General features: G+C 37.5%; 3 protein-coding genes across 4 annotated transcripts; 1 reads left to right on the forward strand and 2 right to left on the reverse strand.

Annotated features, from left to right (window-relative positions):
- Window positions 1-1,063: 1,063 nt before the first annotated feature.
- LOC107414859 (protein TORMOZ EMBRYO DEFECTIVE) lies at window positions 1,064-7,291 on the forward strand. The gene is made up of 14 exons (XM_060819305.1): window positions 1,064-1,474; window positions 1,820-2,002; window positions 2,206-2,355; window positions 2,926-3,140; window positions 3,593-3,875; window positions 3,987-4,121; window positions 4,339-4,457; window positions 4,840-4,996; window positions 5,165-5,411; window positions 5,514-5,590; window positions 5,793-5,912; window positions 6,340-6,470; window positions 6,547-6,721; window positions 6,862-7,291. Exons 1-14 carry the CDS (start codon window positions 1,175-1,177, stop codon window positions 7,195-7,197), a joined length of 2,628 nt encoding a protein of 875 aa, XP_060675288.1. The 5' UTR covers window positions 1,064-1,174; the 3' UTR covers window positions 7,198-7,291.
- A 572-nt stretch (window positions 7,292-7,863) lies between these two features.
- Window positions 7,864-9,464, reverse strand: LOC107414860 (formin-like protein 3). The gene has a single exon (XM_016023063.4). The coding sequence runs from the start codon at window positions 9,154-9,156 to the stop codon at window positions 8,299-8,301; it is 858 nt and encodes a 285-aa protein (XP_015878549.3). The 5' UTR covers window positions 9,157-9,464; the 3' UTR covers window positions 7,864-8,298.
- Window positions 9,465-9,815: 351 nt separating this feature from the next.
- LOC107414857 (cellulose synthase-like protein D3) lies at window positions 9,816-15,828 on the reverse strand. Of its 2 annotated transcripts, none has more exons than XM_016023060.4 (4): window positions 15,279-15,828; window positions 13,834-14,722; window positions 12,212-13,019; window positions 9,816-11,930 (listed from the first exon to the last, which is right to left on the reverse strand). In XM_016023060.4, exons 2-4 carry the CDS (start codon window positions 14,700-14,702, stop codon window positions 10,173-10,175), a joined length of 3,435 nt encoding a protein of 1,144 aa, XP_015878546.3. In that variant the 5' UTR covers window positions 14,703-14,722; window positions 15,279-15,828; the 3' UTR covers window positions 9,816-10,172. The 2 variants fall into 2 exon arrangements, with proteins under 2 accessions (XP_015878546.3, XP_015878547.3); XM_016023061.4 differs by lacking the exon at window positions 15,279-15,828 and adding an exon at window positions 14,937-15,265.
- Between the last annotated feature and the right edge of the window lie 1,039 nt (window positions 15,829-16,867).

Consider the following 16,867-nt stretch of genomic DNA (forward strand, 5'->3'; position numbering starts at 1 on the left):
CATCTCCTGTCTTAATTCAAATCGCAACGTGGAGGCTTTAAGTTGCTGAATTATGAAGCCCATTCATACGCTGGCGTTGTCGTTTCAAAGGGTGGATTTATGATATTTTCTTTATTTTTATTTTATTTTTTTATTTTAAAAAAATAATTTTTGATAGTATTATAGATATTATATCGTAATTCTATAATTTTGAATTATAAAACCATCCAAAACAATTAATAGAATTTATCAAAGCACGTTAAATTAATTTTAGCAGATTCATGGCTGTGACTGGGACTTGTGGGTTGTAACCTTGTAAAGCTATCGGTTGGTCCACTTTAACCATGAGCCACCAGTCACTCTCCTCCGCTCCTTTTGTCTATATTTGTTTCAGTTGGGTCCAAGCTTCTTCAAATGCCTTTTCCAGTTTCACACTATTTCATTTTAATGTATTATAAAATGCACATACGAAATACTTAGCAAAATTCATACCAAATAATTCAAACAAAGAATCATAGTTTATAAGTACGTTTCGTACGTAACAATATTGATTGGAATTTTCTAACTTCGGTAGTAGTTTATTATGTGGTTGAGCGGGTAACCGGGTTGGAATTGATCAGGTCTCATTTTAACAGTCTTTATTATTATTATTATTATTATTATTATATATATATATATATATAATTTTTTTTTTTGGTCTTCATTATATGGATATAATTTTCAAGTGTCATTTATCAATCAATGGGAGTGAAAATAACATTATTGAGCTTAAATAGTTCAAAACTAAAATGTTTTTAGATTTCCGTAAACGTATAAACAAAGTCTACCTGCCCACAAAGAAATAAATATTTTACTGTACAAAATAAGAACATAGGTAATTAGTATACAATAATTAAATAATTTCGATCCCCTAAATAGTATTCCAAGCTAGAAAATTTTCTTTTTAAAAAAAAAAAAAATAAATTTCTGGGCCTTGTTGGGCTTCAAACCAATCATATGGCGGTTGCAGAAAAAGAAAAAGTAAAACGGCGTAGATGAGCTCTACTCCTTAAACCCTAAAGTGTACAAGTGTCCCTCGTAAGTCAGTTGAAACATGAAAGAGGGGTGAGGGTGGGGGGTTTAAGAGGCAGTGGGGTGTTAAAGAGCAAAAGTGTGAACTTTGTATATCGCTCGCTAGTCGTTGCCTAAATCTCAAATGGCGTCGCTTCCTTTGAAGAGGAACTATCGCTGTGTTCCATCTCTGCAGCAGTTCTATACCGGCGGGCCATTCGTAGTCTCATCGGACGGCTCCTTTATTGTATGTGTGTGCGGCGAGTCCATCAAGATCGTCGACTCCTCCAGTGCGTCTATACGTTCCACCATCGATGATGGCGACTCCGAGGCCGTCACGGCATTGGCGCTTAGCCCCGACGGCAAGCTGCTCTTTTCCGCCGGCCACAGTCGCCAGATTAGGGTCTGGGACCTCTCCACCTTGAAAACCGTGCGCTCTTGGAAGGTAATTGGCCCTTGTCTTACTTGAAAATTCGAGGGAGAAAATGTTGAAAAGCGTTTTATTATTATTTTTTTATCTTTTTGGTTTGAAAAATGAGACTTCATGGGCTTGAGTTATCCTCTAGGGTTAATTGAGTTTGAAGTTGCTGATACAGCTTTAACTTAATAGAGGATTTAATAATGGGTTGTTTTTTTTTTTTTTTTTTTTTTTTTTTTTTTTTTTTTTTTAAAAGCTGAGGAAACGAAAGAAACTAGCATCACGAAGCTGAATGGTTACTTGTGTTATCTAAAATAGTAAACTTGTGTCTGAATGTAATGCTTTTTTCTTTTTTCTCCTTCAATTGGGCAGGGCCACGATGGTCCTGTAATGGGTATGGCTTGTCATCCATCGGGGGGGTTGCTTGCGACTGCAGGAGCTGATAGGAAAGTCCTTGTTTGGGATGTTGACGGTGGCTACTGCACTCATTACTTCAAAGGTCACGAAGGTGTTGTTTCAAGTATTATGTTCCATCCTGATCCGTCCAAGCCACTAGTAAGTTGTTTCCAAGTGTTTTGCTGAAAGTCCCTTGTGGTGCTTTTCTGGATAATAGTTTTATGAATGTTAATGCTGTATGTTTGTTTTGTGTAGAATTTGAGTCCCCCTCCTTTCCCTTATATACATTGGCTGTTTGCTTTAAACAACTTTAAGTAAATGTATTGTGTGTTTTAAAATGATCATACCGGTTTGCTTTTTAGCTTTTTTCTGGAAGCGATGATACCAACGTACAAGTCTGGGATATTTTATCTAAGAAGTGCATCTCAACCCTTAAAGGACATCATTCAACTGTGACTTCTTTGGCAGTATCTGAAGATGGAGGGACATTACTCAGTGCTGGACGAGATAAGGTAGGACTAATTGGCTAAATCTATTCTTGGGCATGATACATGAAACAACTGTTGGTGTTTTTGTTTCATTTGAGACACTTTTGACACTGGAGGTATCTTAGTACATGTCTAATCTACAGAAAACAAGTCAGTTTATGTTAATCATTTTGCTAGTGCCCACTCGACTTCAAACTTGTGTTGTGGAAAGTTGAGACTGAGAATGGCAGGATTGCTCTTTAGAGGCTTATAAATGCTATGGGCTTATAGTAGAGTCCAGGTGTATAGAATATTCTAATTTCCATGTTCCGAGATTAATCCTCAGGAAATGTGCACGATCTTTGTGCTTGTGTGGATATGGTTCTTTATTTCATCTTCACTCTATACTTATGCATCATTGGGTTTTCCATGTTCATTGAACGTCTCGTTGTTGCATTCTATAACATTCACAATTTTACTCACCCAGCTTATGGTTTGTAAGTAGCCAAAAAGATATGAATTTGTTTCAAGTCAAAATATTTAAACACGCTTTGGATATGTAACATTTTGGAATTTTGGTTGTCATCGATAAATTGATGCGTAGAATGATTTCAGGTTGTGTTGTTGTGGGATCTTCATGACTATAGCTGCAAGAAGACTATAACAACATATGAAATTCTTGAAGCAATGTGTGTAATTCATTCTGGTACTCGTTTTGCTTCATGTTTGGGTTTGAACAATCAGCATGAAGGGAAGAAAAGTGGGTCACTGGAAATGTACTTTGTAACAGTTGGTGAACGTGGAGTTGTTCGGATATGGAGTTCTGAAAGGTAACTTATGAAGATCTTTTTCATGTACTTTTTATGAGTATTTTTTTGATAGAATTTACTTATGGAAGAAGTATACATCGCCATTAATTTTCAGGGGATAATACATTAACGTCCCCTCTTTTTGTAAGTTTTTCATATTTTTCTTTATTTTAATGCATCAATGTTCCCTTTTTTTCAAGTTTTTTTCATATTTTCCTTATGTTTATAAAAATTACGGTGACATCTTTTCAGTTTTTAGATGTTGAGAAATAAAGACATTGCAACAAAAATGAGATTCAATTGTAAATTGTAATTTATGGAAATACAAGGTATATTTGCAAAAAACAGAAGGGAGGTTATTGTAATGTACCTAATTTGGAGGCACCTCAGCAGCCTTTTATCCTTACAATGGTTGTTGTTTATGGTGGGTCGTGTTTGATGAATTTATTTTTACATTTCATTTGTTTCAACAGAGCAGTTTGTGTTTTTGAGCAAAACTCATCAGATGTTACTCTTAGCTCGGATGAAAATGAGTCTAGAAGGGGCTTCACTGCTACTGTTATGCTACCATTGGATCAAGGCTTGCTATGTGTGACAGCTGATCAGCAGTTTCTTGTTTATTCCCCAGTCGAAAAATCCATGGGGATGGAGTTGATCCTAAGCAAAAGACTAATAGGAGGCAATGAAGAGATTATAGATATGAAGTTTTTAGGTGATGAAGAACAATTACTTGCTGTTGCTACAAATATTGAACAGGTAATCACTTGATATAATCAAAATTTTACACACGGCAGTTACACCTGTTAGCACATGCAGGACTGCTTATGTTTTCATGGTTCTAATATGTTACACAATTTGAACATACAGGTACGAGTGTATGACCTCGCATCCATGTCATGTTCTTATGTTTTGGCTGGTCATACTGAAATTGTTATATGCCTGGACACCTGTGTATCAAGTTCCGGAAGAACACTTATAGCAACTGGAAGTAGGGACAAAAGTGTAAGTTTCCATCTTAAATGTCTGGCTATAATCTATGTTTACTTTTTTCCTTCAGTCATTAGCACATGAATCTCCTCTTGGTCATGTTATTTGTAAGTAGATTATTAAGCTTGAAGTCAGCCATGTTAGAATCATTTCGATTTCTTTGCAATTTCTTATATGTATTCTCTCTTTTTTTCATGTTTTCCTGAAATATATGTCTCCATTGTTGGTATAGGTTAGGTTGTGGGAATCAGAAGGCAGATGTTGCCTTGGAGTTGGAATAGGTCATATGGGAGCTGTTGGAGCCGTTGCTTTTTCAAAAAAGAAGAAAGACTTCTTTGTAAGTGGAAGTAGGTGAGTAACTGAGTATCAAGCCATGGTATTGCTAAAGAATTATTTGGCTTTTTTTTTTTTTTTTTTCCACGAAGGATAGCTGAGTATCAGGCCATACATTGTCATTCACTTAGGCTTTCTTCGCATTGGCTAACAAGAATGTGTAATGCATTGGAGGTTCTATCTAATCTTATGGTCCTGTTAATTGCTATTAGTGTGTATGGAAAAATCAATGTTAGTAGCTGAGTATCAGGCCGTACATTGTCATTTACTAAGGTGTTCTTCTTATTGGGTAACAAAGAATGGGTAACAAAGAATGAGTAATTGACTAGGGTTCTATCTAAGCTTATAGTCCTGTTAATCAATGTTATCTTTAAATGACCTATGTGATTATTTTGTTCAGTGATCGTACTATCAAGGTCTGGAGTTTGGATGGTCTTTCTGACTATGTGGGACAGCCTTTTAATTTGAAAGCAAAAGCTGCTGTAGCAGCACATGATAAGGATATAAATTCTCTAGCTGTTGCACCAAATGATAGTTTAGTTTGTAGTGGTTCTCAGGTAAATAACTTCTCTTATTTCTATTCTCTTTTTAGTGTTTTTCTTTTTGGTTGGCATAGTATTGAATAAGGAGGATGTCTTATATCCACTTAAGATACTTCCCTCTCAAATTTCTTTCAAAAATCAAGTTGCTTCATGCATTTATTTTACTCTGTTTTTGCCAATAAGGACCACACTGCTTGTGTATGGAAGCTTCCGGATCTGGTATCTGTTGTTGTATTTAAAGGGCATAAAAGGGGGATTTGGTCTGTTGAATTTTCTCCAGTTGATCAATGTGTGATAACGGCATCAGGGGATAAAACAATAAAGATATGGGCTATATCTGATGGTTCATGTTTGAAAACATTTGAGGGGCATACATCAAGTGTATTAAGAGCATCGTTTCTTACTCGTGGAACCCAATTTGTTTCTTGTGGTAATCTTTCTCTCTGTCTCTCTTTATATGTATGTACGTGTGTATGTATGTATGTATGTATATATATATGTATACATAAGACTAACTTGATAATGATTTCAGGTGGTGATGGGTTGGTGAAGTTATGGACGATCAAAACCAATGAGTGCATTGCTACATATGACCAGCATGAGGAGAAGGTGCTGAAGATATATTTTATGTTGTTAATCTATTTGCTTTATGAAGTATGTTATAAAATTTCCCCTCTTATCATGATGTACCTATGAAAAACACAAAGTTCATTATTGATATTGGACCATTTAATATGCATTTCCACCACAACCTGGTTGATTAAGCTGAACTCGTTTCCTTTCCAATTACTAATAAGGCTTAAATCTACAGGTTTGGGCCTTAACTGTTGGGAAGAAGACAGAAATGCTGGCAACAGGTGGCAGTGATGCAGTTATTAATTTATGGTATGATTCTACAGCATCTGATAAAGAGGAAGCTTTCCTTAGGGAGGTGAGTTGCCTTGCCCTAATTTTTGGTGGGTGTGTTTACATTCTAGAACTTGAAATGTTTTTCTATACTTTGTTTGTTGCCTTGTTTGTGAATGATACTTGGTTTGCTCATTTGCAAGACATGTAGAAGACATTTGTTGTGTGCCATTTATACATGGCACAACTATTTTTAACCATTTAAGCATATGCTAAGGGCTGCATATGTTTCCTGTTGCATGCCTCAGTTCCAATTTCAACAAATTAATGTACAAGAGTCTGGTAGTGTATCCGTCTTTGTCTGTTTGAGTCGTCAAATTTTGGGAAATGCGACTTGTTGAATCGGTTACATTGCACATCTTCATGAAATTATTTTAAATATCGATTTAGTGCCATGAATGTAAGGATCCAGATACACAAAATAACTAACAAGATTGGGGATATTGATGCAGGAGGAAGGTGTTTTGAAAGGTCAAGAACTGGAAAATGCTGTATTGGATGCAGACTACTCGAAAGCAATTCAAATTGCTTTTGAGCTCCGTAGGCCACATAAGCTTTTTGAGTTATTTGCTGAACTTTGCAGGTCTGTAAGTTTTTGTGCTTCTCTTTTAGATGTTTGTGAAAACTGTTGCCAAATTTCTCAATCAAATTCTGTGCAGGCAGAGAGAAGCTGAAAAGCATGTAAGAAAAGCCCTTCACGCACTTGGCCATGAAGACCTTCGTCAACTTTTGGATTATGTAAAAGAATGGAATACAAAACCAAAGCTCTGTCATGTTGCACAATTTGTTCTCTTCACCATTTTTAACATCCTTTCTCCAACAGAGATCATTGAGGTTTGCTGTCTTCTGTTTTTCTTCAAGGTTAATTAAGAATTTATTAGGATATTGTTTTTGGCCCTTCACATTCTTCGTGTCTAGGTGCGTTGTTAATCTAGGTCCTATCTGTAACTCCATATAATGTGATATTGATGCAGATGAAAGGAATTGGAGAACTCCTTGAAGGGCTTATCCCATATTCTCAGAGGCATTTTAGCCGGATCGACAGGCTTGTGAGAAGCACATTTTTGTTGGACTACACTCTGACAGGGATGTCTGTTATTGAACCAGAGACTGATGATGTAAAGAATTCAAAAGATAATAATCATTTGGATGAAAATCTTTTAGCAGCGGATGTGGGTGAGGAGGAAAAACAAAATGATTCTCAAATGCTAAATTCAAAGTCGGCTATTAGAAAACGAAAATCAGATAAGCATAGAGATGCTTCCCGTACTAAAAAAGTAAAGGGTGTGGCATACACTGCTGTATTTTAGGACTTAGTCCTAGAAGAAAGAAAACAATTCCGTATTAAATATTGTTATTCTTTATATTTATCTTTCCTCGCCAGAGTAGATTAATTTTTCTTCATACGAGCGGTTCTTATCCGGTTGATCAGGTTTTTAGTCTGTTGGGCTTGTTTAAGTCGGCTGAGCTTGTTATTAATACTAAACGGCAGATTTGATAGGTGTTTGGTATAATACCATCAAAGGCAGATTTTATAGGTGTTTAGTATAATACTATCTGTTGGTATTTATAAATATACAACAGGCGAGTCATAAAGCTTTGTTATATGGGAACGAATTCAACTGGTAAAGCATCCCTTTGTCTCTAATGATTAGGGTGAAATAACTAACGGATGCCACAGTACTCGAGAAGTGAACTGTTCATTTTTCTTTTTGCCTTTCCCAGGTAAAACTACTTTATCGATCAGAAACATTTTCGATTTACTCCGGGTCAGGCTACTGAACTTACCCTTTTGAATTGGGAAAGTATTTTAAGATTGGAAATGTAATATGTTGTTTGGCTCGTCTATGACAAATCCGTCTTCGATAGGATAAGGTGAATGATCAACAGAAAAAGACAAGAAAAAAATAAAAAGATAAGAATGGATCAAGAAAAGAAAATCCATATGGAACAGTATCTTCAAGCATCAAAGCCCAGGACAAAGCCGAGGTGTAAGCGATAACATTAGTATGCCATCACATCATTTAACTTTTATTTCTTTTTTGGCTGTTGTTTCTTTTCATTTTATTCATTGAACGCCATACTTCTAGTTTTTCTATTCAACCTCCCAATGAACTGTGAACTAAGGATTCTGCCAATCCGTTACAAAATAAAATAAAATAAAAATAAAATCAGAAAGTACTCTACTGCCCATGCACGTGAAATGGAAAAGCATGTATATGAAAAATACGTATGTGTATATTATAATATATATATATATATATATATATATATGTCTTTAAGCTAATGTGTATGTATTGGTAGTTGGCCCCCGGCAGGAACAACTTTCTAGGTCGCCCGAGTTTTGGAAGGATTATTATTATTATTATTATTTTTTGATCAACCGGTAAGGGAATATTATATAAGCTTTATTACGGTCCAAGTAACAGGGCACTCCACATCGACAACAAAATACAGGTTATCAGAAATCCAACAAAAGGCAATGATAGAGAAGAAGACCCTGATATTTGTGGACTCGGGGGCTGGACTAGCGGTACTGGAGGCGAATCAAGGATACCAAATGATCTAGAAGGTGATGGTGGTGGGGTTGGAGGGTCAGAGGACGGAGAGGGTGGTGGGGTTGGAGGGTCAGAGGAAGGTGAGGGTGGTGGAGTAGGAGGGTCAGAGGACGGTGAGGGTGGTGGGGTTGGAGGGTCAGAAGATGGGGTTGGAGGTATAGCTGCCATGGCAGGATTTGAGCTTCTAGGACAAGGAGGAGGAGGAGAAGGAGAAGGTGTATTTGGTGCTGAAAGTACACCATCAACACCATGGCATCGAATGGAAGACCCTGCAGTGCAAATGTTTGGGCTGATTAATTTCACACTGTTGAGAAGAAAACTCCTCCTGCCATGGTTGGAAATTCTAAGCATGTACTCCGCAGCTGAACTAGGAATCATGGAACCTGTGGGGATATACTCGAGATGGTCGAAAAGCAGAGGCGATGGTATTGAATGGTGGAGCAAGAAGTCGGTGACAGAATCTTGTGTCATTGTGATCTTTGACAGCATCCGGTCGTTGGGCATCAAGAAAGTTACATTCTTTTGAAACCTTCCATCCAATTGTGCCATTTTGATGAGCATTACAAAGCTGAAGTAATTGGCTCTTTGCATCTCTTCTGTGGCAACAAGAAGGTCTTCGGTTTGGTTCCTTGGAGTTGGAGGAACGTTTGCACTGGAAACTAACAAGAAAAGTGCCATGACAACTGGAAAACTTAGGTAGTAACTGGCCATGAGTTTGGACTTTGATGGATTGGTATTAGTCTTTATGACTTATCACCTACATTTTTACTTGGAGGCCTTAGTAACAAGAATATATGCAACTGGTTGTGGATTTACCAAATTAGACTATTTTAGATAGGACATGCAACTTTTGCGGGCTTAACAACTTAGTTTCATACCTTCTGCATGTTTAATAGTATTTAGCTTTATTACCTTTGCTGATATATATAAACTTTTTCTCAGACCGTTAATCAAATGGTGGGTATTTATTCATTTTACTGGTTATATGTATTACGTATTATTATCCAAGAAGCTTTGTGTCTGGCAGAACAGAACCCGAAAGTTTGGAGACTTTTCCTACCCTGTTCCATTTCATGCTCAAGGAATTGTGGGAGGACTGAACTCCTCACTATGTGATTCAACAAAATACACTCTCTGCTTGGAGCACACGCAACCAATACAGGTATGATAATTATAAGCAGTTTTTTTTTTTTTTTTTTTGGTTTTTCCTCTCTCTCTCTCTCTCTCTCTCTAATAAAAATCTTTCATAATAGTAGGACACCAAAAAGGAGCGTTCATAATAACATCGATTTAGAGGGTTTGATCGGTGACTTTTTATCAACGTTTTCACATTTTTTTTTTCTTCTAAAATGCATCAAGTATAGCTATAAATTGAAAGGGACACAATAGAAGTTGGTTTGTCAATTACAAATGAATAAATCTAAGCACAATCCTAACATGGAAAATGCTCTATGTGAAAGAAGAAGTTCAAAATAAATCCATACAAGGCATTATATTACAATACAAAATGCCAGGAAAGATACAGTTTCCCATTGTCTTGGTCCCAACCATCCTTTAAACTTGGTTTTCAATTGCTGAAAGCTACTACCGCTAAAAACAAAACTCAAATGGCCACAAGAAACAGCAGGCCTAGTTCTTTCACCAGACCAGTTGACTTGTTGGAAAGGAGAATGAATGAAGGAATGTCTCTGACAGAATCAATCCTAACATAAACGAAGAATGACCTACTAGGGAAATTGGAATGAACCTCCAATTTGGTTAGTACCAGAAGGGGGGTTGATTGCCACCCAGAGAAGAGATATGGTGATTGCAATGAGTCCCGACCATACAAAAACAATGGTGGGTGTCCTCCCTCGTCTTCCCATCAATCCTTTGGCAAAAGGATAGAGATGTGCCAAAACCCAGAAACTGAAGAAAACCCCACCAATTAAACGGCTCCATTGGGGTATGACACTATAGATAGTTCGGCTAAACCCAACTGCTATTGCAATCAAGTTGACCATCATGATTGTGATTGGTGGTATCATCAAGGATGTCCATTTGACTATATAGAGATCGGCAAACTCATCATCCACATCATCACCACCTGATTTTGATGTTAAGGTGAAAGAGATTTCAATCCCTGCAATAACTTTCAATAGACCCTGAAGCACAGCAGCAAGGTGGGCGCTAGTCCCTCCTATCAACCAAAACTGCTCATTTCTCCACCATTCTTCTAATTCAATGCCAGACCATTTGATCTCAAGCACAGCAAGCATACATAGAGTTAAAGTAATGATGAGGAGATAAGTAAGGAATGTGACATTGAGGGTCTGCACAATGAACTGACCAGAGAAGAGAGAAAGGGCAGGTAGGAAGCAGTAGACGATAAGGAAGATGGAGGTGAAAGGGTATATACCAACATTAAGGTATGCAATCCTTTGTAAGAACTTCATCCTTGTAGTGGCCAGGAGGGCATTATTGCGGGAGAAGAAAATCTCAACTGAACCGGTAGCCCATCTAAGCACCTGATGCAGCCTATCAGTAAGATTAATTGGAGCTGTTCCTCGGAAGGCATCACGCTTTGTGACACAGTAAACTGATTTCCATCCTCTGTTGTGCATCCTATACCCAGTGACCACGTCTTCAGTAACAGATCCATAAATCCACCCAACACGCTGTCCCCACTCCGTCTTATCTTCATACCAGCAGGAAATGACGCTGATAGCCTCAGCAACAGTTGATGCATCAAGAAGATCACGAGGAATAGTGAGAGAACCAGGTGGGCGTCCATTCTTCACAGCTGGGTGGTCAGCAAGGGGACGACCTTGGAACTCTGCCACTGGAATTGAATCAATAAGGAATGTTGAGTTCCCAAACTTTTTTGGTAGCAAAGACAGGTTCATCTCCTCATCATCTGAATCACCCATTCTTAATGCTCGGTTCTCTTCAGGGGTATTAGCAACTGAGGTATGCTTTTTGCGACGAGCAAAGCAACAGCTGCAACAACCTGGGTGGTTCTCTTTTGCTCGAGGTGGGTCAAAGCCATAAAGGGCAATCCTACGAAACAAGCAACCAGTTCCAACATAGACTGGACCCTGAAGCCCATCAAGAGCTCGCATATTAACATCAAAGAAAACAGTGTTGTGATTGGCATATCGATCAGATGGGTCAATGCCCTCAAACCTCTGAGGGAATTGGACATAACAAAGGCGGTCACCTCCACGATCCATCATGAAGCACATGCCTTCCCTCATTGCCTGAGAGTTGTAAATATAGTGGTCACAGTCAAGATTGAGAATGAAGGGGCCATTAGACATGATGGCAGAGGCTCGAACCAACGCATTCATGGCCCCTGCCTTTTTGTTGTGATCGTAACCAGGGCGCTTCTCTCGAGATACATAAACAAGCAGGGGAAGACGAATATCAACATCAGTGAGGTCGATGAACCCAGAATCATCAGCTGTTCCAAGTAGTGGTTCATCACTAGGAGGTTTTAACATCACCTGCATAATTAGATGGAAAAAGAATTTGTTCAATACATCACCTAGCCTAGTTCCTTCCTTCTCTCCAACCATCTCTCAACTTCTTCCATATTGTTTATTTTCTTTCATAAATTGTCAAGTCAGCATATTTAAAAATAATTCAAAGTTTTAAAAGGAAATAAACATTTGAGGAAAACAATCTTTGTCACTATAGATTGTGTATGCATTAAGCCAATCTAAAGTGTTCACATAATGTCATATTTAGAAGAAAATAATTTAGCTTAACAAGTTCATACGAATACCTGTATAATACCAGCATGGTCACCCTTAGAGTGTTCAGATGCAGGGTTCAACCAAGTTCCTGGCCAATGTGTTCCATCAGCCATCCATGTTGCTTTGGGGATTTTGACACTCTCCACAGGTTCATCGTCCCTGTTCTGTCTTTGAAGCTTCATAGTCTTAATCTCCTCACGAGCATGATAAGCATCTGACCGACGGCGGATAGAATCAGGCAGTCCATTGATCCGAACCTTGAACTCATCATACTCACGTTTTACCCTTCTGCGATCTTTAACAAAGTCAGGCCGTACTTTATTCTTGTAGGGATCCCTCTTCAAGTTGAAGTAAGATTCAGGATTCCTGGGCTCAATGCCATGTTTACGGCAAAACGGGACCCATATATTAGCAAAGCTTGCAGCTTCTGCCATTGCCTCAAAGGTCAGTAGTGCACCACCATCGTCAGAAACATAGCAAGCAAGCTTTTCAACTGGGAAATCAGCAGCAAGAATGGACAAGATAGTATTTGCAGTAACAAGTGGTGGTTCTTTCTCAGGATCAGCAGTAGAGACAAAGACATCAATGCCTGGAAGATCAGATTTTCCAGTAGGGTTGTTGGGGCTAGGCATTTCAAATTTATCTTTTAAGACGTTAAGATCTGTTGAACGATTTACTGGGCATAGCTTGGGCAATTGGTCAAGCAGCCAAGAAAAAGCAAACCAGATCTCACAAACTACTGACATTCCCCAAAGCCATATTGCATCATTGTTGGGATGCTTAACCCTCCAAGCCAAAAACAACCCAAGCACAACCATGCGAACAAAAATTAGAAGCCTGGGAACACATTAACAAAGGCAAAATTCACTGATCAGCATGATAACAAAGAGAACCACCTTGAAAGTAATGTCGAAAATTAAATTAGCAAATGAGATTAATTACACAAAACATCCAGAGTCGCAATTTAAATGCTTGTAAGAAGGGAAACAAAGGAAGCCACTTCAATGTTATGCCATATTTGAAATATAGTTAAACAGCAAGTTATGAATGGTTTGACAACAAGTAAATGCTTCATTAAACATAACAGAATGTGTGCAACAATTTACATGGAACATTACACGGTACAAATTTAGCTAACAAATAGCCAAACTAAATGCAGACTAAATAGCATTACATGATAATTTATTTAGAGAACTAATGCATGTGACAAAGTAGTAGTCCTAGCTTACAATTATAATGATAGGCAACGTGGACTGTTATGACTGACATAGACTAGCAAGTACAAAAGACACATAGTTGTAGTGCCTCCTATCTCATAAAACCATACATGAAAAAGAAATATTCTATAGACTACCAACCCCCAAAATTCCCTCGAGGAGAGAGAGAATAAATTTTGTATATCTTATCATCAAAAACCTATCCTTCCTAGTCGGTCAACTTTGTATGATGTTTTAACGCATAATCTACGTGCAAATGTGCATGAGATATGGACCTTCACCATCCAATCTCTAAAAAAGATCTGTATGGAAGAAATTTAAATCAAAGAGGATTTGTAAAATATTAAAATAAAATCACCAACTAGAATTACCATCATAACACACAGGATCCACAGGAGAGAAGGGCAGAAATAAAATGGATATATCAAAATTACCTATATGGGCTCAGAACAGCAGCAGGTATCTTCAACTTGCGTGTAAGTGGTCGCCATGGTTTGTTCATCAACTCTGTTGGTTCAACAACTTCATCATCCTTCCCATTTCCAAAACCCCCTTCCTTGGGCCATATGGCATTTCCATAACCATAAGTTCCCTTGGTTTCAAACAGCCACCGGTTGTGATCAAAGTCTCCAGTTTGGCTCCTCATTAGAACCGACTTTGTTGACTTCATCAGTGACAACCTCCTCTCCATCTTAGACATCCCACTTGGAGGAGGAAGCGGCAGTGGTCGTGCATTATCCACAGCCATTTCATCCAAATCTGTGTTCTTATACGGTTCCTTGCATCCCGGGCAAATTCCACCCCCGGTTTTCACTGCATCTGCATAGCAATCCCGGCATATTTTGAAGTCACACTCGCAAGGAAGAATATCAACACCGCGTTCGTCACTCATCACCTTTGCATCACAACCAGGAATGGCACACGAAGATCCTTTTGCCCCTGCCATCTGAGGATGGCTTGCTTCAGATTCAATTACCTTGTCCATGAGATGAGCACGAGTAACACTGTTAAAGCCACCTGTAAAGAGAGAATTTGAAACATATTGCTCTTCAACCTTTTGTGAGATTGATGGATCCATTGGTTGGTTGTCTGGGGTTGGTGGAATGTGGACTGTATAGTTCATGAAATCAGTGCTCCCAAGTTCACTATCTAGATCATCCCTCGAGTAGCTGACATAGCGACCAGAGGAAGTTCTCCGGCCAAACGTGACGGTCGGAGGCAGTGGAGGCTTGTTTTGCCCATCAAGAGTGTCGGAAGTTGCTGATAGATTTGATCGGCTGGCCCTGAATGACCTCGATGCCATATCATAGAAACTAAAAGATCCTACAATTTCCACCAAGCAAAAGAAATATTCAAACTTCCATTATGAAGGTCTCAAAGCGTAGTTCAAGAGATCATCAGTACATCTTAAGAGCAGGAATTAAATCGAATCAAAAAACAGGCAAAGGCAAAGGCAGAGTTAGGATAAAAGAAAAACTAGATACAGCTTAGCTGAAGCTTTTGACCAAGGATCCAAAAGGTTACTCTGTTCCCTTACCTTGTCAGAAACCAAAACAATGTACCCAGAAATTCAGAATGTCTGTTGTTCTAAGTTTGGTTATCAAAGAAAACGAAGTTACAAAAAATGAAAAAAAGAAAAAAAAAAAAAAGAAAGACGGACCCAAAACTTTGATCTCAAAAAACCCACTTCACATCAACCAAGTAGGACCATCAGAAATCTAAGTCTGACGAATCTATTTCATTTTTCCATGACACATTTTTCTCAGCAACCAAACAGACCAGGGAGAGAGCAAAGACTCGGTATGTTGGAAAGCTAGAAAGAAACTAGACCATATCCAGGATGTGGAAGAGAAAGCCAAAAGAGAAAGAAAAAGAGTACCTGGGTTTATAAAACGCAAAGAGTATTATTTCAGATCTCTGATGTGAAAGGGAAACAACTTTTGTTAGAACGTGATTGGGGAATTGTTCAATTCAAAGTTCGTGGCTTTGCTCTCCAAATGTCCATATGCCTAGTCGTAGTACTTAATGGGAAGACCCACGCAAAAGATAGAAAACAGAGACAACAGATAGTTTGGGCAGGGGACTGGGTCGTGAGCAAGACTACAAGCACGAATAGACCATGATTGAAGGCTTTTCACTATTAAAAATTAAAAAAAAAAAAAAAAACAAAACAAAACAAAAAAGAAGACTTTGTAAAAGAAATGGGGGGCTTATTTTCTTTTTTTGTGCTTAAAATGTGTGGGCGTAGGTAGATATGGTGAAAAAGAGAAGGTTCTGAGTGATGGGGCTAAGAAGCAAAGAAGGCGTGAATGGGTGTTCTTTTTCTTGGACGGCTGCTATCTGCTCTGCTGTTCTCCTACTGGGGCTGAGCTGCAAAGCGTCTCTCTCTCTCCCTTTTTTTTATTTTGTGGAACATTTTTCAATTTCAGTCACATTTCGGATGTCTCTGTGTCTTACAGTCTTAGGTTTAATTATTCGGACAAGGTAAAGTGTAAAAGTAGGCCCTTTTTTTTAATACTGAAAATGAAAAAGGTGAATAAATGATTAAGAAAACTAATATAATAAATAATTGGAAAGGTAAAAATTAAAGAGGGAAAAAAATTGAAACTTTCTTTGTTTTTTTTTTTTTTTGTTTTGTTTTGTTCTCACATTTAAAGGGATGTATTTTAAAGTTTTGAGGTATTCGATTTAGATTTTAAAAGAGTTCATACAAATTTAATGATATTCAATTCAGATTTTGATGAATTTTATAAAAGTCTATTAAAATTTCGATGTATTCAATTAAGATTTTATAGAATTATTTTAAAATCTAGTGGTATTCAAAAAGTCATTGATTTTAAAAGTCTTTAAAAAATGATGGATTTTAATGGATTTGAAAGTATTTTAACGGGAAATTGTGAAAAAAATTGTCAATATAAAATCCAGCTTTAAATCCAAAGATTTCATTGGATTCTTATAAAATTTTTATGGAGTCTGTAGAATTCCTTAACAATCCATCAAATTCTTTAAAGTTTATAATTCATTTTAAATCCATCAAACTTTAAATTGAATACATCCCTCTTAGTTTTAAAATGAAAAAAAAAAGTGTTAAAATGGGAAAGGAAAATAATATTAGGTGTAGATTGCTGAGGTGTTTGTAGGCGTGTTGACGTGTTACGTGGTAGTTGTCATTTGGGTCCATTCAGTTTTTATTATTGATTAAAAACAACAATTATAATTTGTATATACAAAAAAAAAAAAGAAAAAAAAAAGACAATTTATAAATACTTTCACCGCTTTTCCCTATAACCTGGTCCAATTCCAATTTCCATGTTTTACAAAAATTCCAACCTTTAAAATATCATTGCATGCATATTTTTATATAATATTATTATATACATCATTATTCCAAAAGTACCCTTGTTTGGCCTTTTCCCAAGTTTAAATGCGGAAATAACGGAATTAATGACTATGATAGATTTTAGGTCT

Source organism: Ziziphus jujuba, chromosome 8, assembly GCF_031755915.1.
Source record: "Ziziphus jujuba cultivar Dongzao chromosome 8, ASM3175591v1".
NCBI classification, from domain to species: domain Eukaryota; kingdom Viridiplantae; phylum Streptophyta; class Magnoliopsida; order Rosales; family Rhamnaceae; genus Ziziphus; species Ziziphus jujuba.